The sequence below is a fragment of the Physeter macrocephalus genome, chromosome 8 (assembly GCF_002837175.3).
Source record: "Physeter macrocephalus isolate SW-GA chromosome 8, ASM283717v5, whole genome shotgun sequence".
NCBI classification, from domain to species: Eukaryota; Metazoa; Chordata; class Mammalia; order Artiodactyla; family Physeteridae; genus Physeter; species Physeter macrocephalus.
Window position 1 is genome coordinate 142,827,116 of NC_041221.1, and position 22,337 is coordinate 142,849,452.

At 40.4% G+C, this 22,337-nt stretch overlaps 1 protein-coding gene across 1 annotated transcript in view; it reads right to left on the reverse strand.

Moving 5' to 3' along the window:
- Positions 1 to 8,094, reverse strand: part of LOC102984354 (dihydropyrimidinase-related protein 3-like) — a 103,785-nt gene extending 95,691 nt beyond the window's left edge. The window contains exon 1 of the mRNA XM_055086913.1: positions 7,557 to 8,094. Within this exon, the coding sequence (XP_054942888.1) occupies positions 7,557 to 7,937 (381 nt within the window). The 5' untranslated portion in view covers positions 7,938 to 8,094. The remainder of the gene's footprint in view (positions 1 to 7,556) is intronic.
- Between the last annotated feature and the right edge of the window lie 14,243 nt (positions 8,095 to 22,337).

The following is a 22,337-nucleotide window of genomic DNA, read 5'->3' on the forward strand; positions in this document are numbered from 1 at the left end:
TGCAAGAGACACATGAGATAAAGGATTCTTATCCAAAAAATACAAAGACCTCTTAAAACAATAAACAATAATAAAATGAACAACCCAATTTAAAAATGGGCAAAAGACCTGAACAGACACCTCACAAGATGAAGATATACAGAAGACAAGTAAGCATATAAAAACATGTTCAGCATTGCACGTCATTAGGGAATTGCAAATTAAAGCAACAATGACATACTACTACACGCCTATTAGAATGGCGAAAATCCAAAATAGCGATAACACCAAATGCTGGCGAGGATGTGGAGCAAAAGGAATTCTCATTCATTGCTGGTGGGAATACAAAATGGTACAGCTACTTTGGAAGACTTCTTACTTCTTCTGCTTTGGAGATTTCTTACAAAACTAAACATACTCATCATATGATCCAGCAATCACACTCAACTTACTCAAATGAACTAAAAATTTATGTCCAAGAGAATGGACTTGAGGACACAGGCGGGGGAGGGAGAAGCTGGGGCAAAGTGAGAGTAGCATTGACATATATACACTACCAAATGTACAATAGTTGGCTGGTGGGAAGCAGCCGCATAGCACAGGGAGATCGGCTCGGTGCTTTGCGACGACCTAGAGGGGTGGGATAGGGAGGGTGGGAGGGAGGCTCAAGAGGGAGGGGACATGGGGATATATGTATGCATATGGCTGATTCACTTGGGTGTACAACAGAAGGTGGGAGGGTGGCTCAAGAGGGAGGGGACATGGGGATATATGTATGCATATGGCTGATTCACTTGGGTGTACAACAGAAACTAACACAGTATTGCAGAGTAATTATACTCCAATAAAGATCTATTTTTAAAAATAAATAATAAATAAATAAAAGAGAAAAAACAATTATGTCCACACAAAAAGCTGCAAATGAATGTTTACAACAGCTTTAAGTCCTAATTGCCAAAACCTGGACACAGCTAAAATGTCCTTCAGTAAGTGAATGGATAAATAAACTGTAGTTAATCTAGACAACGGAATATTCAGTGCTAAAAAGAAATGTGCTATCAAGCCATGAAAGGACACAGAAGAAATTTAAATGCATATTACTGAGTAAAAGAAAGCAATTGCAAAGGTTAGATATTATATGATTCTAACTGTATGACATTCTGGAAAAGGCAAAACTATAGAAACAGTAAAAATATTTATAATTGTCAGGGGTTAGAGGAAGGGGAGGGATGAACAGGCGGAACACAAAGGATTTTTGGAGCAGTGAAAATACCCTGTATGATACTGTGTACTAATGGATACATGTCACTATATATTTGTCAAAACCCACAGAATGCACAACACCAGGAGTGAACCCTAATGTAAACTATGGACTTTGGGTGATGAGAATGTGTCAATAGGTCCATCAATTGCAAAAAATATACCACTCTGGTGGGGGAAGCTGATAATGGAGGAGGCTATGCAAGAGTGGGCACAGGAGAAATATGGGAAATCTCTGTACTTTCCACCCAATTTTGCAATGAAGCTAAACCTGCTCTCAGAAATAAAGTTTATTAAATGTTTTAAAAAGTGGTTAAAAAAAACTTTTTAAAAACAGATAATACCGCATGTTCCCACTTTTATATTGGAGTAAAGAAAATACACTCTTGTGTTAATGGCAGTTTTCTCTGAAAGATTGTGACAAAAGGCAGTTTATATTTTCCTAACGTGTATCTATTTGGTTCACCTTTGTTCCTCTAACATTAGTCTTTGATTGCTCATCTACATGGCTGGTGCTTAGTAAATGTTTTTGAATCAATGAGAAAAGAGAAAATTAGTGCATGAAGGGAGACTTGGGGACTCCTCATCATATTTATGGTGACCCTTGTTATCCACGCCCCAGTGGCCCAACCCCAGACACATATTTATAAAGAGTACACTGAGCACTAGCCATCACCTGGCCTGCAGCCTCATCACAAGCCTTCAATGGTTTGGAACTTGTCTCTTAGATACTGGTCCATAAAAGACGATATGTCCCTGAAGGACTCAGGCTGACAGTGAACTCATTAATGACTATTATATTGATATTAGAACCACTGACTGCTATGGCTTTGTTCCAAAGATCATAGACTTACAAGCACTCACCCAACTGGGAGGGCAAGATGAGCCACCAGGGTACAAGAAAAAAATATCAGGATTTATATTTATGATGATATCTCTTCTTTTTTAGTTTGTACTTTTTCTTTGTATCTAATAATGTCATAAGATATTAATATATTATTTGTATATATAATTTATATATATGCACATGTGTGTACATATATGTATATATACATATATATACACATATATAGAAAAAGAGCATGCTCAAAAAATTTTTGCATAAAGGTACACAATCAGAAAAGTTTATAGACCACTGGTCCAGCCCCTTCATTTTAGAAAGGAGGAAATTAAAACTCAGAGAGAAGGGAGATAACTTGCCTAAATTGTATAGCTAGCTGGTTAAAGGAAGCTAATGCTTTACCCAGTTGTCTTTTTTTTCTGCCTCATCTCACTGTTTTTTTGATGGAGTTGAACTATTTTTTGAATGCCATGTGAGTGCACGTTAAGAGTACAGATAAATTTTAACATGACATTTTCCTGAAAGTTTAGTTTTTTTAAAGTGCTTACACACCCAAATAGACCTCTGCCTCCTCTTGCAAAAGAAGGGCTGAACTTGCATTCAAGGATTCCATTCCCCTCCGCCAGATTTCCTCTTCCTAGGAAGCTTTATCCACTGTCTCACAGGAACATTATTTGATTACTGGAAACTAATCATAAAGAGAATCAGCTATAGAAATCACTCACAGAAAAGTATCACAGACCATCCTCTGGCTTCTAAAACATTACTTACAAGAGCCATCAGCAAAACCTTGTCTCCAGGGCCCATTACTTTGAGGGAACTCTGCCAATCGCAGCATTACTTAGAAGGCACATTTTTTATATCCCTCAAATGCCTACTGTCAGACTAAACTAAAGTTCTGAATGGTTTCAAACACATCCAAGTTTGGCTGAGTAAATGTACTCCCAGATTCAAGTGTGGCCTGAGGGCCAGGTAAGTAAGAACTTTTTTTTCCCAGCCTGAGTGCAAACTTTACTTTGTCCGAGCAGCCTTGTAAAATTCATTTACACTACAGGGTTTCTATTTGGATGACTAGAGAGGCCTTTATAGGCCTAGAATTCTATTGCCAGCTGTCTTCCTTTGTGTAGCTTAAGGAGGAAGACTTCAATTTCTCTGAATCATTTTGAAAACCATCACCCAGGACAACAAAGACAAATGGTAAAAGGTAAGAGGCACAGCTCATTTGTTTCAAATTCTCTCCTCCTAGACCCCAAAGCCCTGCTGACATCATAGGGAAAAATCTTGCACAAAAGTGGCCCACGTGAAAGGCAGGGAACTAGAAATGACCCCCAGTTCCCGAAAGGGAGTTATCAGTACACCCACATAATCATAATGTCTTCACTTTGTTTTCACTGGATGACAGAGTCTGCAGAATCATTTGCTCTTGGCAGACTATATATCATAATTCTCCTCCCTTTAGTAATTTCCTCACTGGTAGAAGTGATTTCCTTTTTGCATGCATGGAAACCATCTTGACAAATGGTGAAAAAATATTTACTTTTCACTTAGAATTGCTTTTTTATGTACTGACTGTCAAAAATCATAAACAAAAAGTTGTGTGGAAGAGTTTGGCAATATGAATGCCTATCATGAGAAAAATGTAAATACATAATTTAATAAGGTGTTTACAAATAGATCCAGAACCACAATAGAAACAGCCAGTGATACCTCAAACCTGGAACATGGCATTTGGAGTATAACTCAGTGACATTTTTTACATTTTTATTCTGCCAAACACTTTTGTTATTTAACCTTTTCATAATTTATTCTTTTATTAACTAAACTCATTTCCTTCAGGTGGGAATTAATAACTAGGTATGCTAGAGACAAAGCATATTTTAATTTTATCATGATATTTTAAAAACCTCTTTCTATAGCTTCAAAATCAGCTTGGAAGAATAAGGATTTTGCAGCAACTGTTCTCAAAGACTGAGCAACTGAGCTCCAAGAATTCTGAATAATGGAGGGAGGGAGATGGAGATGGTTTCTAAGGTATATGTAGTGGGAAGGTCCGTCCTTGCCTTGCATTACAGTAACATGTCCGGAAAAGACACAGATAAAGAGACAGAGATAGAGATGTCAGGCACATAGAAAGTGCTCAAAAAGAGATATTTATTATCAAATCTGCAGATAGTCCAAAACTGGAGTAAGGGATATTGTACTATAGAATTAAGCTTCAAAATTATCATTATAATAGAAAAATGAGCAAAATGGTGATGAATATTACAGAGGGAAAAAATAAAATCCTGCAGTTAAAATATTTTTTTCCTTTTGGTTTTGTTTTAAGTTCAACGGTACCAACATAGTATGAAGATATCCTGGCTTATGTGGAAAAGTTTCTGAAGGCTGAATGACATGCAGTTTATTATGGAGACAACAGTAGGACATGGATTAATGAATTATTATGTGTAATCTTTACTACAGAAACATATGTTGTGTATAAATCACGGAAAGTAACTAGCCTAATGCATTTTGCCATGGCCATATCCCATCTAGAACACTGTGTTCAGTTCTGGGCACTATATTTTCAAAAGAATACTTACAAAATACAGTATAACCTTTAAAGGATATCCAAGTGATAAAAGGCTCATACAAGGCAGAGCTGAGGAAGCTAGGAATAATAAGGCTACAAAAGAGAATTTTAGGAAGAATGTGATAATTGCTCTAAAACATATAAAAGGCAGTAAAAATCAATGAGTAACAGTAAATAACATGTATTGAGCACCATACGCAAAGTAGTCACTGTTATCTGCATTTTGCAAAAGAGAAAAACTAAGGCACAGAGAATAAGTTACACATTTATGGTCACATAATTTGTAAGGGTTGAGCCAGTTTTCATCCCACTAATGCACCCCAGATCTGGGAGAGATCTTAAAGCTATTTCCCAAATATTTCTAACCTCTATCTTACAGGATCCCAGTAAGATTGTACTTTCTCAGTTCTTTCGAAGTTGGGCATGGACTGATGATCTGCTCTGGCCCATGAAATATGAGCATAAGTCATGCTCATGACTTCAGGGTGGGAGTTTAAGAGTCTGTGAGCAATTTACCAAGTGCTTTTCCCACCATGGATGTGAGGACATGGGACCTCCATCAGTCTAGGTCTCTGAGGAGCAATAATGAACAGAGTGGCCCTGCAGATCCATCACAGACAAGGAGCAGGAGCAGAAAACAGTTATTGTTTAATTAAGCCACTGAGATTTGGGGACTGTTTGTTACTGTGGCATTACCCCACCTTTTCTGACAGATACACATGCCTAAAATGATTAAGATATCTCAGAATAAGGAAACATAGTTATTCTTATATATCCAGTGGTCAGAAATAAGAATAGTTTGTAGAAACTACCAGTGGTAGGCTTGGGCTTATTTAATTTTTTTAACGTAAAGTCATCCAAAATTGCTTCATGAAGAAGTGAGCTCCCTGAAAATGGCAGTATTTAAACAGAGGCCAGATGATGATTTTGTACCTAAGTAGCAAAAGAGATGGCTTCATTAAGGGGGTTTTATCAAACTTTTATCCAGCACCTCCAATGTGCCAGGCATTTCAGCCACAAAGATAAATCCAAACACCCGATCCCTATCCTCAAGGAGCTAATCAAGTTCAGAAGTAGATAACCTCTGCTGTCTCTTCTAAGAGTGTGATTCAACCAAATTAGAGATAATAACATGGTCTGGATGAAGCTGACAGCAAACCCAAACTTAGAAATAACCATGTAGCGCTAGAAATCCTGGTTATATTATTATTTTTCAATTAAGAGGCAAAAGTACAGGGTTTGCAAAAGGAAGGAAAACGAAAGACTTGTTGGGTTTAAAAGAGGAACATTTTCCCTTTCTCTAGTTACCATTCTTAAATCTTGCACACCAGGCATATTATCTGGCTTACATCAGGGGTGTTCCAGCAAAGGGAATAGCACTGACTCAGGGCAATTGTTACCGACCTTTTCCATCACCTCTCCCACCCCTTAGAGTCAGGAAGGGAACATTTCAATACTGATCAAAGTCAGACCTGAAGAGAGGCAATAACCTTTCCCTAGGGCCATTCTTCAGTTTAGAAATCAGCCAAACCCTTTCCAAAAGATCAGAAGATCTTCCTAAAAGGGTATTTGAGCAAGGCCTAGAGAAATCCTGTATACTAAGGATGATGTGAAAATCACAAACTAAATAAGTGATTCCAAGGCACAATGACATTGTTCCCCAAAGGCACCTTAAAACAGTACTAATTTCGGTACTTTCTTTCCCACTATTAATACTTAAAGCTTTATTATTTTTAAACTTCCAAAAATCATGCAGTGCAGAGAAGTCCTGTCCTTTCACTGGCTCGCTGCATTTTAATGGAAAAACATCTAAAACTTGGGTTAGCGTTAACTGTAATTGTTCTCAGGCAAACATTTCCATTTCAGGTTATTATTCATAACAGTATTTGTGCAGTATAATATATGCAGCTGGATTTTGCAGCCATTATCTAGACAAGGGTGAGGTATCTGATTACTATTGTTCCCCAACTCAAAAGAGTCCGTTTGAACTCTGAATACTCCAACTCTGCTCAGGCCCTGAATTTACTGAACTATGGTCCTGATTTTCTATGAAATAAACAAATAAATCAGGGCAAGCTGGGTTTCAGTGCCATATCTTAAGTCAGCTCAGTGTGACATGAGTTTCTAAAAAACACACATACAAGAAATTGGCTTTGGCACAAGGAAAAGCAGCAGGGAACTTGCAGCCCGCTCTAGTTTAATGTGTACCCTTAATCCTCTCGCCTATTTTTCAAAAAATACAATACTCTTCCAAAGACAGCTGGATCCTCAGTCTTGTGCCAAGCTACCTACACAAATATACTTTTTACAAACACAGATGTGAAATGTCGATATAGGACAGAAGAGAGGCATGGGGTTTTGGGTGTTTAGTGGCTCCACACTCAAAAGTTTCAGGGACAGAGCTGATGTCGGAAGAGTGAGAGGGGAGACCGCCCACCCTGTACTTTCATCCGGGTACTATGGAGATGACCCCATTTTCCCAGGACCAGTCTGCCCTCTGCCCTGGTGACCTGGGTTGAGATTTAATCTAGAGTCAGAGGGGAGACCAAGACAATTGTGCTGATGGGTACTCAGACCTAGAGAAGGGCTGGAAATCACTCAGCACTCCTGGGCTGGCCGGGCTGACACACCCACACAGAACCGATGGCCCGGGGATGCGGCAGGGAGGCGAGGGGACCCACGCACCCCGTCCCGCGCGCACTAAGATGCTACAGTTGAAGACACGCGCGAATACTCCACATCCGGGCCAGGAGGGCTCGCTGCACTCAGAGGAGGATGCCCTTTTCCTCCCCCTAGTCCTCCATCCCCTTGCAAAGTGAGCAGGAGAAAGTTGCGCCTGGGCCATGGCGCCCCGGGCTGGGAAGGGAACGAGGGCAGGCGGAGAGGAGATCCGGGCCCACCTACCTTGTCCTTGGGGCCGAGGTTCTGCAAAACCTCCTTGCCCGTGGCGCTCCGGATCTCCACCCCAGCGGGAGCGGGCGACGCGGGCGCGGGCTCCCGGCTCTCCTCTCGGCCTTGGCCCCGGCGCGGTGTGTCCCCCTCGGCGCCGGATCTGCTCCCCGAGCCTCGGGCGCTGCCCTGGCTGCTCCGGGGAGTCTTCGCGCCCCGCTGCCCCACGCTCAGGGCATCGAAATCCAGCGTCTTGCTCTCGAAGGCGCCCTCCACGTTGCAGAACATGCCGCCGTACTTCTGCCGCGGGACCTGGTCGGTGGTGCCCGGCCTGGCCAAGTACACGGGCAGATCGTCTTCGTGGGAGCTGTCCCAGCCTCTGCGGCCGGAGGCCATGGTTGGATCGCGACAGTGGCCCACGGGTCCTCTTCCCGAGAGGCGGAAAGGGCAGCCGCCGGCAGCGTGCGCCGAGCCACAGTGATTGGGGCGGGAGGAGGCGCCTGAGCCTTCGCGCCAGAGGCGGCAGTGCTGCTCCGGTTCCTGCCAGTCCCCTGCGAGCCCCGAGCCAGCGAGCGCGGCGCGGGGGCCGGAGCGGCGGCGTGTTCTGCTCGCCCGCCTCGCCCGCCCTGCCGGCCGCACCTCCTGCGCGCCCAGACCCTAACGTGTGGCCTCCCGCGATCACGCTTCCCCGCCGCCCATCCAAAGGAGAAATCCAATTTGGCGCGCGCGCGCGCGCACACACACGCACGCTTCCCGCTCGCCCAGCAACCCTCAGATTCACACTCAAGAACTCGCCTCACTCACACGTGTGCACAAACTGCTTTACACACACTCACTCCGGAGTTGGCCTTCCAAACACAAGTCTCTCTGCCCTACTAAGGTAAAAGAAACCTTGTTGGCTCAGGTGGGTTGATTTAAAAGCCAAGTCCTTCCTGATTTAGAGCAACACACACGCACAAACTCAGATTTACCAGACTCACAATCCCAGACCTGTCTCATCCTAATCTTAGAATTGTCTCACAATTGCTCCCAGTTCTAGAATCTGCCTCACAAACCTGCACCCTCACATAATGAACTCCTGAATTATTGGTTTACAGAGCCATACAGACAGACCAGCTTACTTCACTGACAATCACAAAAACCTGTAACTGACTCACACATTTCAACCCATTCTTACTTCATATCTACCACCCTAGATTTTGCTTTTTATCCACCCTTAATTTGCATCACACACAATTACACGACAGATCAGACTTGCCTTGCAAAATACTCTTCATACCCTGTCTTCATAGCACAGCCCCCTGGCTGATACCTCACTTACTGAGGCCAGAACTGTACCCTTGACCTCACACAAGGGTCCAGATTTACCTCAAAAATGGACAACCAAAGACTTTGCTGTTCCTGTTAGCTGACACACACACAGGTTTTATTCGTGCTGGTACACACTCTCACAACCTCATCCTCTTCTCCACATCCACCCACATGCACTCTAAGCCAGACTTTGCCACATAAACACAGAGTTCACAAACTGTAGAGCTCACATCTTAGGTGCCCACACAGCCTAAAGCCTGAACCTGTAACACCCACCTTCAACTGGGCCCCGTCTCAGAAATTCACTCATGCAGTTATTTAGTCTTCCAACATGAACTGCGTGCCTACTATGCCCTTCAGAAGGTACTGGAGCAACAGTGTGAAACAAGGCAGATGGGGGCCTGTCCCCAGCAAGAGTGTAGACTACAGCCACCCATCTGGGTAGCTCAGTCATTCACTAGTCTGCCCAAGTTCATCTTCTGAATTCTCCACTACATCATAAGCTCCATGAAGTCAGATACCCCATCTGTTTAGTCTACCTTTGAATATCTTGAGTCTAGAGCATCTGTAGGCACCTAAGTTACTCTGTAAATCCTTTTTGAATGAATGGATAATGATGACAATAATAAAAACAACAATAGGGAACATTTATGATGCGGTTGCTGTGTGCCACTCATTAATGTAATTGTTTTGCATATACGTATTAATTCATTTAATGCCCATAAGCATCTGGCAGGCTTCTCGTGCACACAGACAAGATCTTTAAAGGCATCTGCACTGAAGTTGATGAACTGAAACTCTGAACTCCAATATGGGGGGGAATTAGGATACTGGAAAATGGGATCTCGTTGACAGGCCTGTAAAAGCCTTGGAGGTTTGAGGGATGGAAGTTGACATGAACTCAGATCAAAGCCAAGTATGTTGACACAAGTTATACTTATCCCGAGTGAGGAGAAAGACACTTAAAAACTGTCTGTGTTCTATCAAAATTACTCGTGATTTCTTAAGCTGACTTCCTTTGGGCAGCTGCTCCTTTTTAACAAATGCTGTTTGATGATGGATGGACTCAGAAATTCATGTGAGAAATCAGGAAAACAGGCCATTCCCTCCCTCTTTGCTCCCATAGGTTACTTCCCCCCTCCTCTTTCCTATTGCTCTCATCTTTCGTCCTTTCATTAATTCACCTACAGACTGTTAGTGGGACACTTGCTATGTGTCCAGCATTGTCCTGGGTTCCCTTCTCTGTGGAACGTAATTCTAGTGGCAGGGAACTGACAGTAAGTAAGAAAGATTAGGTCGGATAGCCACAAGAGCTATGAAGAAAATAAGATAGCCATTTTAATTGGCTGGTCAGGAAAGACTTGAAGTCTTCCCCAACTGACTCTCTATAAACGCCACTGGTACCTCCACCATCAGCAAGGGCAACAGTAAAGATATTAGCTAACATTTATCAGGAATTTATTCTGTGCCAGCTTCAGTCCTAAGGATTTCCACTGCGTCTTGATTAATCTTAATAACGCTACAAGGCAGGTGCCATTATTTTACTAATGAAGAAGCTGAAGCTCTGAGTAAATGCCCAAGTTATGACAGAATCATAACTGGAAGCAAAATATGATCCAAGAGTCCAAGGTTTCCTTTGAGACAAGCACATTCTGAATGTAGATGCAGGCTTGTCTGTGCTCCCACGTGTGGGTGTAGATAAGCCCCATTTTTAGAGCTGCATTGCCTCATGACTAGTCTGTTGCAATGTGTATGCTCCATAATTACATTTGTTGATGAAACATCACATTTAAGAATCAACAGCTGCATATGCACATATGTGTTTAATTAAGAAAGCCAAGCAGTCTTGAAATGAAGACTGAAATGGGAATGGCTGATCTGACTCCAGTTCTGCAACTATGTGGCCTTAGGCCAAGCATTTTACTTAACTTCTAGATGTCTTTCTCCTTCATATTTACCTCACCCACTTGACAGGATTATTAAGGACTTCATTCCTTGAGTAAGACATTGTGCTGAGAATTCCATATGCTTTGCCTTAACATTCCTAACAACCCCATAAATTGGGGATGATTATTATTCTCATTTTACTGGTGGAGAAAACGAGGCCTAGACAAGTTAAGTCCCTTACCCAAAGTATCATGCCTAGTACTTCAAGCTAGAATTCATATCCTCTACCAGCTAACTCAGATCCTGTGCTCTTAAAAACCACTCCACAACAGAGTTCTCCTGTAAGAATCCAAAGAGACAGTTAAAGACTAAAAGTAAGATGTTAACAAAGGAAATTATTCTAAGTACCCCCAGCTGTTGTTGGGCAGAAGTTAACTTTAATTAAGACAAACATTCACGTAAAGAAATATCCTACCAATGTCCACCTAACAAAGGCCTTAGCCCAGTGAACACATAGTGATTTTGTTACATTTCTCCCTAGTAAGGTAGAGGAGACATTACTTAGGGCAGTCACAAACATAAGAGCACCATTATGTCTATGGCCACCTTAAGTCACTTCCTAGTGAAAAATTTATCCAAAACCATGTGCAAACAGCAAGCTATTTCTACAACATGGGCAACAAAATAGAGCTTTCAACTTGTCACACACCGGATCAAATTTGCATTTCCTGTAACTGGAGTAAATGACTTGCCAGTTTGCATTGAGATGACTTGTGAAGTGAGCCCATTGCATATCCGATTATAGCTTTAGGGAAGTGTATTCCGGAGGTGTCTTCTATTACCTATAGATCAGAAGAAGGCAGAGAGACTTCTTGACGGTAAGCAATGACATGCGTGGAGCAATCCCAATACAACAGAGGCTAGGATAACTTTTTTTTTTTTTTTTTTGGCGGTACGCGGGCCTCTCACCGCTGCGGCCTCTCCCATTGCGGAGCACAGGCTCCGGACGCGCAGGCTCAGCGGCCATGGCTCACGGGCCCAGCCGCTCCGCGGCATGTGGGATCTTCCTGGACCGGGGCACGAACCCGCGTCCTCCGCATCGGCAGGCAGACTCTCAACCACTGTGCCACCAGGGAAGCCCTAGGATAACTTTTATGAGAAATAAACTTCACTGCAGTCTTATAAGGCAAAAATCTACCCAACAGAAGATAAAATTTTAATACTCACTAAGGCTGTGCCTCCATACTCAAAACAAGGAGAAAATAGAGGACTTATGCAGTTTACCTTGACTCAACAGTGAATTTAAATATCTCTGATCAGAACCAACCCTCTGTCTTTTCCTTCCTTGAATTTCAAGAATTTGAACCTACATTATCTCTTTCCCACTTCATGGGTACAGACACTAGACACCTCATTCTTCACCCTATAAATGCCATATAGGAATGAGACAATCGTTGCAAACTATTCAGCACTCTACCTGACACACAGTAGGTGCTCAATAAACATTAGTTCCCCATTTCCTCAGAGTATATTTAGATACATCATTAATATCACACAGAGTTTGTAATAACGAGCTTAACCATGTCCTGCAACTTTAACTTTGCAGGGGTTTATGGAGCGAATTGACACTGTAATAATGTTTTGTATGTTTAGAAATGACTATTTTTAATATACTTCCATCACACTCTAAGAATTTTCCTGACAGCCCACTACTCCGTTTCTGCTCAATATTTGGTGACCAAAGTGTTCATTAGAAACCTAAAAACAGGTTGTTTTTCAAATATATGCACAATGATAAAACCATCTTATAAAAAATTTTAATAATCCCAACTGTGTACACAGAAAAACAAATCCCTGCTATTTCATGAATATATACACGTGGGGGGAAACTATAAGAATACATATAAAAATATTAACAGAAAGATGAGTTGTAGGATTATGAGTAACTTTTAGTTTCAAGCACGTCTATATTTTCCAAACTCTCAAAATTTCTATAAGTGTGAATTAACTTTTAATAATTATAAAGTCTGTGATTTTTTAAATGCGTGTCCAGGATGTTATTTTAGATCAAAATACATTTATTGAGCATGTTAAAAATTGCTGATGGAGAATTATTGAGCAAAGCTGTTAGCTCTCTATTATGAAGACCTATTATCTAAAATGAAAAATAAAAATAAAGGAAAATTAAGCTCCTCATCAGAGTCAAGTTGTTGTCTCGTGCAAAGCATCTCAGCAGTTGGACAGCTGAGTGAGAAAATGATCATTACGATGAGGGTGTGAAATGAGGGCTTATAAAATGTCCTCGAGGCAAATCCTTTCCACCAAAGGATTAGTTAATAAGACAAGACATAATCACCTTCCTAGTGCGGAGTTGTTGGGGGTTCCCTTCCCCATTTTATACGCAAAGCATCTCTCTTTGATATTACTGTCCTCAAATATTTGAAAGCCATTCCCAGTCACGGAAGTTTCTTTTGCCTTAAGTGTGAAAAAGACAAACGTTGAAGTAGCTGCTAAGATGATAAAATAGATACTCAAGTGGAATGCTCTAATGCTCTAATTTCCTTGATGCCAGTTCACAGGTGCAACTTAATCTCCTAAATGAAAATCTCTAAGTAAGGGCCAGACATAAATCGAGTTAAAGGATAAAACCGAAAAAACAAACAAAACTTATAACCTGTCCAACCTCTTTACAAGCCACAATGTTCATAATACGTTTCCAAGATTTTTAAAATGTACTTATTTTGTAGTTTTTCCAGTTACTCTTCCTGTTTTTTTGCTCATTTACAAATTAATCTCATTGGTTTTACATTATTGTTATACCAGTCTTCCTCTGATTTTTCAGAATAAAAATAATTCTCTCTTACCTTTTGCCATTCAGAGAAAAATATAACAATAATGAATTATTTGCTTATCTCTCCCTCCCTCCCTCCCTCCCTTCCTTCCTTTTCAATGAAAATTTCAAAACTACAGAAGAGCAAAGGGTAGTTTAACAAATGCCCATGTATGCATTCTCTAGAATTTATAAATGTTAACTTTTCATCATATTTTAATGACATACATTTTAATCAATAAAAAATAGAGTTGAAGTGCCCTATGTATCCCTTACCTGTTCTTTCTCTCTTTCTCCGAATGAAAAAAGAACCATTAATCTATATTAATCTCTCATATTCTCCTAGGGTCTTCTATCTGTTGGAACTTGATCCTTTACGATTTTTATAACTCTTTTTCTTACCAAATAAACTACTGTCCTAATTTAATTACTTGTTTTAAAAAATAACCACTCGTCAGGGATAATATACAGAAGCCCCTTACTCCTAGAGAGCCAAGACTTGCAAAAGTAACTTCAGGGTATCTCCTATTAAAACAAAGGTGATCATACTTCATGCATTAGGGCAGAACATGTTCAACTCAAACTCTAACAGAAGGTGTGTGTCTTCAGAAGACTGGGTTTCTGAATCAACCAATACTAATTCTGTTAGAGACAGGGTCAAAAACCAACCAGTTTTCTCTTAGTGGAAATATTGTTGTTATTGTAACTTTAGTGGCTCAAGGACCCCAGACATGAAATGTACACTTAACATTTAAAAAGATGACTTTATTTCAGTTTTCCCTTGAGCCTAAATGAAGTAAAACTCAAAGAAAGGTAGTCAAAAGAAAAATGACAATCTAAAAAGAGAAGCTTTTTTCATTGCAGACAGAAATTTGCTGGCTCCACAAGACTAGCGAACATCCTGGCTCCAATATAAATAGCTGACAGGCAAGAGTATGAACGACAGATACTAAGAGATATGGGAGAAAAAAATGGAAACATGGTGAATAATTCTTTCATTGACAATTTTATAGCTATGTACAGATTCAGAAAACATGACAATGTTTTGGCATTTTGGAAATGTCTTCGTATCCCAGGGCTTTTGTCTGATTTCATTTTTTCCATTAATAAATGATATTATTCCTCCAGATCTTTTAAAATTAAGAAGAATGGATAGGAAACAGGATCCCTTCCATGTTTCAAGTTTTTATAGTGATTTATATTGTTAACATGAAGAAAAATGTAGAGAGATAATTAGATTAATCATATAGCCCCAATTTCCATCTCTGATTAAGAAATATCAGAGTATTCATGTGGAGTGTGTTACATTTGAGAAACACGTGGGACTTGAAGTCAGGAAAACTGGACCGACAATTGTGGGTCCACCACTGGCTTAGTGAATTTGGGGGAATTGCATAAACTTTCTACTTCTGTTCCCCTCCTCAACAAAATGGGAATAAAAAGCTGTGGTGCTGAAAAAACAAATGTGATATGGCATACTAAGCTGCAACTGTTCTCTATAAATGTTGTTGTTTGATTTCCTTCCGTGCCTGGCACCAATTTCTGTGATTCAACAGATTAACAATAAACATGTGTTGAATTAATGGTATCTGGAATTTTTATTTTTTAATTGTAGGTAGAACTGTGTATAGTATATAGCTAATAATTACGAATCAGTCTAAGTCATGACCAAAGTGAAAACATATTTTGGGAAACCAAGTCAGATTACCTTCTACTCTAATCCTAAAACTCTTAGGCATTTGTTTCCAAAGGTATCCTAGACCAAAGATACAGTCAGATGTATATGTGAAACTTATTATATAAAAATACACTAAAAACAATAAGAAACAGACAGAAGTTTTTAAAGATTGTTATTTTCAAGCAGAGCTCATAATAAAATTTACTCAATTCTGACTACATGATGTCTAATAACGTATTTAATAATTTTTAATGTGGACTGGTCACTAGGAATTGTAACATTGTTTATTTCTTTTCCAAAAAATATTCAGTATGACTATACACTCAAACAATACACTACAAAATCATTAGTATATAAGAAAGAAATAATTTTTTGGCTATAAAATTTATACCTACAAAAATATACATTGCAGTCTTTTACAATAAGATTGACTGACTTGTTCTGGGAATAACTAAAGTATATCAAGATGGACTAATCTAAAATTCTTAAAACCATACATTTATCGAGTACATAATTTAACAGGGTTTTCAAAAGAAACTGAGGTTAAATACCATGCAAAAATTATAGTAGATTAATTACCTAGTGAAGTATTTTATCTTTAATATAATTATTTTATGGCTTAATTTTAACTAAAAATTAATTCTCGAACTAAAAAATGTGAGTGACTCAAGATTTGGATAGGACTTATAAAACGTCTATAATATTGTGATAATTCCAGTGGATGTACCTTGGCAATTACCCTATAACAAAATACAATAAGGATGTAATATTGTTAGCTGGATTATTCTTTGTTATGGATATAATTTTTGACATTGGCTGGCAAATCCATAATTACTTATTTAAAAATTCAATAGTCAGTAATTAGAATATAATCTTAGATCATACAATGATGATTTATTTTACCATTTGGATTTTTACCAGTGCTTTTTACATCTGGATCCTGAGAAGTCTTTAAATCAGGACAAGGCATAAATGAAGACTCCCCATGGGGAAGGCAGATTCACTTTTATTAGAAATATAACTATTTCTGTAGATCTTTAAGTACTCTTTCCCAAGTTCTAGAATACTTGATGATACAGAAATCAAGCTTGCTTGTTGTTTTTTTTTTTTTTTTTTAACCTTTGAAGACACTGAAAACGTCTAAGAAACCACTTTGAAACTTGTCCTTATAAAAAACTGTGAGTTCTTGAATTAGCCTATTCAATCTTAAGAAGAGAGTTGAACATTTTTGTCAAGGGATGAGAACAGTTGTGGGAAAACCAGTGATTCAACAGCAAAGCAAAAAGCTTAGAGCTGTGACTGATGAGATGAGCAGATTTCTATCTCACTGGGGGCAGGGTGGGGGATGAAATACAGGAGTAAATAATGCATATGAGCACCTGAAGAAAGGTTTTATGTAATCATTCTCTCTGTATAAGAGTATTACATTTCTATTGCTAAATGACAAATTACCACAAATTTAGCAGCTTAAACAACACACATTTGTTATCTCATAGTTTTCAAGGGTTAGGAATTTGGGGACAGGTTTAGCTGGGTTCTCTGCTCAGGTCTCACCAAGCCAAACTCAAGGTATCAGATGAGGCTGAGATCTCATAGCAGATTTGGGGTCCTCTTCCAAGCTCCTTGGTTGGTGACAGAATTCAGTTCTTTACAGTTGCAAGCCCACCAGCCATTTTCTGTCACACAGGGACCACTCCCAGCTCCTAGAGGCCACCCTCATGTCCTTGCCATGTGATTCCCCTTCCTAGGTAGTTCACAACATGGCTGTTCACTATTTCAGGATCAGCGAGAATCTCTGTTGCTTTCAGTCTCTGACTTCTTTTCAAGTCTCACCTGATTAGGTAAGGCCCACCCAGGATAAGCTCCCTAACTTAAAATCAATTGATGAATGCCCTTAATTACATCTGCAAAATCCTTTCAGAGCAGGACTTGGATTAATGTTTGATTAAAGAACTGGGAGAAGTGTATACAACCAGGATAGTGGGACTGTTGGGGGCGATTTTAGAATTCTGCTTGTCACAAAGAAACATATGCCAGAATCTTTAATAGATGAGGATTTCATACTAATGCTCTTTTTCCATCGGGAAAGTTGTTGAAAAGTGGGCCAGGGACTTCCCTGGTGGTCCAGTGGTTAAGACTCGGTGCTCCCAATGCAGGGGGCCTGGGTTCGATCCCTGGTCAGGGAATTAGATCCCGCATGCATGCTGCAGCTAAAAAGAGCCCACATGCCACAACGAAGGTCCCGCGTGCCGCAACTAAGACCTGGCGCAGGCAAATAAATAAATAAATATTTTTTTAAAAAAATAGAAAGAAAGAAAAGTGGGTCAGCCCAGCCATGTCTTATATGTCTATACAATTCATTCCACTGCTTAGCATTTAGTGCTTAAGACTACACTAAGTATCAAAATATCTACATTTATAATATTTGAGTATGGTTATATGGATATGGATATGATCAGATGATTCAAAATTATATTTTAATAAAAGAATTTTACTATATAATATTCACGGTGCCAGCACAAATGCACAAAACTATTGTACAGAGCCCAGTGATATGCAATAAAATATATATTGAATTAAATAAAATGCTTTGTCTTTTTGTTGAGTGGGATTTTTTTGAGAGTCCTTGTGAAGCAGTGGGAAGACCAATTAGGGGATCTGGATTCTATTTCAGGCAGCATCAATTACTAGTAGAGGGCTCTCAGTCAGGCCACTTCAGTTCTCTGAATCTTTACAGTGTACACAATGGAACAGTAAACCTAACAGACATCTATTTTGAAAAGCTGCTATAAGGATCCAAGAAGATTGGTAATATAATGTGGAAATTTATATGAAATTTAGGGAGAAATTCTTAGGCAAAATCTTGATGAGTTATTAGTTGTGTAAGACCCCCCGCCCCAAATATTTAAGCCAGAGAAGCCAAATCTTGTGAGTCAGATCAGTGGCAGACTCTTGCCTATGCAGCCTTCATCAGCTGGTCCTACTGCAGCCTCAGCAGCTCACTTCAACTCTAAGTGGCCTCAGAAGTTCTCATCATGAGGTTCAGAAGTGGTCTAAAGTCGGAGACTTGAGGACTTAATTTATGTCCATGTGGCTAAGTCAGACAGCTCCTCTGCAGGAGACACCTTTGCAGGACTTTTTCCATTGAATTGAAATAAAAGTTCCTTCTCTTCCTATATCTTTAAAAGGGAATGATGGAAGTACATAGGGGAAGATTCAGGAGTTGTGCCTTTTATACATGTTGCAAAGGTTAAGTGCAAATCCAAAAGTAATCTCTGTAATTACTACTACAGCTGACTTGTGGCATCTGTCCTGGCAGTCAGCAAACGACAGCCTACAGACCAAATCCAAGCTCAATGCCTTTTTTTCTGTGGCACACAAACTAAGAATGTTTTCTACATTTTTTTAAAGAGTATGAGCTCTTCCATGCCCTTTATTATTTTTAAAAAATATTTATTTATTTATTTGGCTGTGCTGGATCTTCGTTGTGACGCGCGGGAACTTCATTGTCGTGTGCTGGATCTTTGTCGCAGCATGTGGGATCTTCAATTGCAGCATGTGGAATCTTTTAGTTGTGGCATGTGGGATCTAGTTCCCTGACCAGGGATCGAACCCGGGGCCCCTACACTGGGAGCGTGGAGCCTTAGCCACTGGACCACCAGGGAAGTCACCCTACATTTTTAAATAGTATGAAAAAAACTAGGAGTTTATCTTAAAAGTCCTCAACACAAGAAAAAAAGAAAATAATTCTTACTATATACGGTGATGGATATTAATAACCAGACTTATTGTGGTGGTCGTTTTTCAAGGCATACAAATATCAAATGTTGTGCACCTGAAACAAATATAATGTTGTATGTCAATTATACATCAATTTTTTTTTAAAGGAATTACAGGGCTTCCCTGGTGGCGCAGTGGTTGAGAGTCCGCCTGCCGAGGCAGGGGACACGGGTTCGTGCCCCGGTCCGTGAAGATCCCACATGCCGCGGAGTGGCTGGGCCCGTGAGCCATGGCCGCTGAGCCTGCGCGTCCGGAGCCTGTGCTCCGCAATGGGAGAGGCCACAACAGCGAGAGGCCCGCGTACCACAAAAAAAAAAAAAAAAAAAAAAGGAATTACAGAATGGTAATGGTTGCACACCATTGTGAATATACTAAAAACCACTGAGTTATACACTTTAAAATGGTGATTGATTTTATGTTATGTGATTTTTTATCTCAATAAAAAAACAAAATAAGCAGCAAAAAAATCATACAATATTATATGACATGTGAAAATTATATGACTGAATTTTCAATGTCTACAGATAAAGTTTTATTGGAAAACAGTCACACTCAATTGTTTACCTGTAGCCTATGGCTACTTTCGCACTGCAACTACAGAGTTGAAAAATTGCAACAGAGACTGCACAGTTCACAAAACTGAAAATATTTGTTATCTGGCCCTTCACAGCAAGAGTTTGCTAACCATTGATCTATAGTGGGTTCAGGCTGGTAAATATATAGCAAAATATGTTCTCATCACTTCTGGGAATGTTTGTAGGTACACCATTTTTACTTTTTTTTAATTAAAAAAATTTTTTTTTTTTTTGCGGTACGCGGGCCTCTGGCCTCTCCCGGTTGCGGAGCACAGGCTCCAGACGCGCAGGCTCAGCGGCCATGGCTCACGGGCCCAGCCACTCTGCGGCATGTGGGATCTTCCCGGACCGGGGCACAAACCCGTGTCCCCTGCATCGGCAGGCGGACTCTCAACCACTGCGCCACCAGGGAAGCCCTGGTACACCATTTTTAAAAGGTAGTTTGACAATAGATAAGCAAGAGTCCCAATACATTCTAGAAATTTGCATGCATCTCCCAGTTATTTCTGCTGCAGGTGATTCTCAATCAGGGCACATTCTGAGAAATGCTGTCCTCTGTTATCTCTAATTGGACACTGTCTCTACTGAAACTCTTTTTGTTTCGTGTTGCCGATGCTTCCTAACTTGGAGAAGATTCCCAGGTCTTACTTCCCTGTGCTGAGGTAGGTGAAAATGCTTCCCTAGGAACTGTTCTTTCAGCACCACACCCCATAGGTCCTGTCAAAGGCAGTTCACACACCTAAAGGCAGTTTAAACACCTGAATGCAGTTTGGGGACTGATGGATCATTCAAGGAGCAAATCCTCAGAACTCTCAGGATTCCCTGTAATAAATGGCAATAGTTCATATTGATTGCAAATCATACAACTTGGGATTTTTCCTAATTATACTAGAATGTCCTGACTGGTTCTAGATTTTTTTTTCTTTGAAAAGAGTGCTTTGACCTTCTGTGTGGAGGCAAGGATTTATAGTTTCAGAGTCAGGAAAAAGATCTTGCACCTTACAGCATACCATCCTGTTTCGGCTTTTTTTTTTTTTTTTAACCCAAAACACTCTGCTTTAAATTTTAACATTAATTCCAAAGAGTTGAAATTGTGTTCCAGGTGTCAAGAAGGACAAAAAATCTGGACTGACATTAGCAATTTAAAATTAATCTAATTGCTCCCTAGTCCTGTTTCTAAATCTGCACCAGACTGATTTTAGCTGATGTTTCTATGTCTGTCAAAACGCAAAGTTTGAGAATGGCCCAGGAAAAGTTAATAATTGAAAAAGAAAAGAGAAAGTCATTGATCAAGTAAAATAGTTCTACACAGTCCTGCTATAAATAGCTTTTGGTTCTACCTCACCAAGGCTGGCAAGGCAAGGATTTCAAATATGGCATGTGGTGCCACCTAGGTGGTTTAGTGTGGATTACAGAAATTGGAATGAATTCCATTATTTAAAAAATTTTTGAGAGGGAGGAACAAAGATGGCAGAGTAGAAGGACGTGCTCTCACTCCCTCTTGTGAGAACACCAGAATCACAACTAGCTGCTGGACAATCATCGACAGGAAGACACTGGAACTCACCAAAAAAGATAGCCCACATCCAAAGACAAAGGAGAAGCCGCAATGAGACGGTAGGAGGGGCGCAATCGCAGTAAAATCAAATCCCATAACTGGTGGGTGGGTGACTCACAGACTGGTGAACACTTATACATTATACCACAGAAGTCCACCCACTGGAGTGAAGGTTCTGAGCCCCATGTCAGGCTTCCCAACCTGGGGGTCCGGCAACGGAAGGAGGAATTCCTAGAGAATCAGACTTTGAAGCCTAGTGGGAATTGATTGCAGGACTTCGACCAGTCTGGGGGAAACAGAGACTCCACTCTTGGAGGGCACACACAAAGTAGTGTGCACATCGGGACCAGGGGACGGACCAGTGACCCCAGGGGAGACTGAACCAGACCTACCTGCTAGTGTTGGAGGGTCTCCTGCAGAGGTGGGGGGTGGCTCTGTTTCACCATGGGGACAAGGACACTAGCAGCAGAAGTTCTGGGAAGTACTCCTTGGCGTGAGCCCTCCCACAGTCTGTCATTAGCCCCACCAAAGAGGCCAGGTAGGCTCCAGTGTTGGGTTGCATCAGGTCAAACAACCAACAGGGAGGGAACCTAGCCCCACCCATCAACAGTCAAGTGGATTAAAGTTTTACTGAGCTCTGCCCACCAGAGCAACAGTCAGCTCTACCCACCACCAGTCCCTCCCATCAGGAAACCTGCACAAGCCTCTTAGATAGCCTCATCCACCAAAGGGCAGACAGCAGAAGCAAGAACTACAACCCTGCAGCCTGTGGAACAAAAACCACATTCACAGAAAGATAGACAAGATGAAAAGGCAGAGGGCTATATAGCAGATGAAGGAACAAGATAAAACCCCAGAAAAACAACTAAATGAAGTGGAGATAGGCAATCTTCCAGAAAAAGAATTCAGAATAATGATAGTGAAGATGATCCAGGACCTCGGAAAAAGAATGGAGGCAAAGATCGAGAAGATGCAAGAAATGTTTAACAAAGACCTAGAAGAATTAAAGAACAAACAAACAGAGATGAACAATACAATAACTGAAATGAAAACTACACTAGAAGGAATCAATAGCAGAATAACTGAGGCAGAAGAACGGATAAGTGACCTGGAAGACAGAATGGTGGAATTCACTGCTGCGGAACAAAATAAAGAAAAAAGAATGAAAAGAAATGAA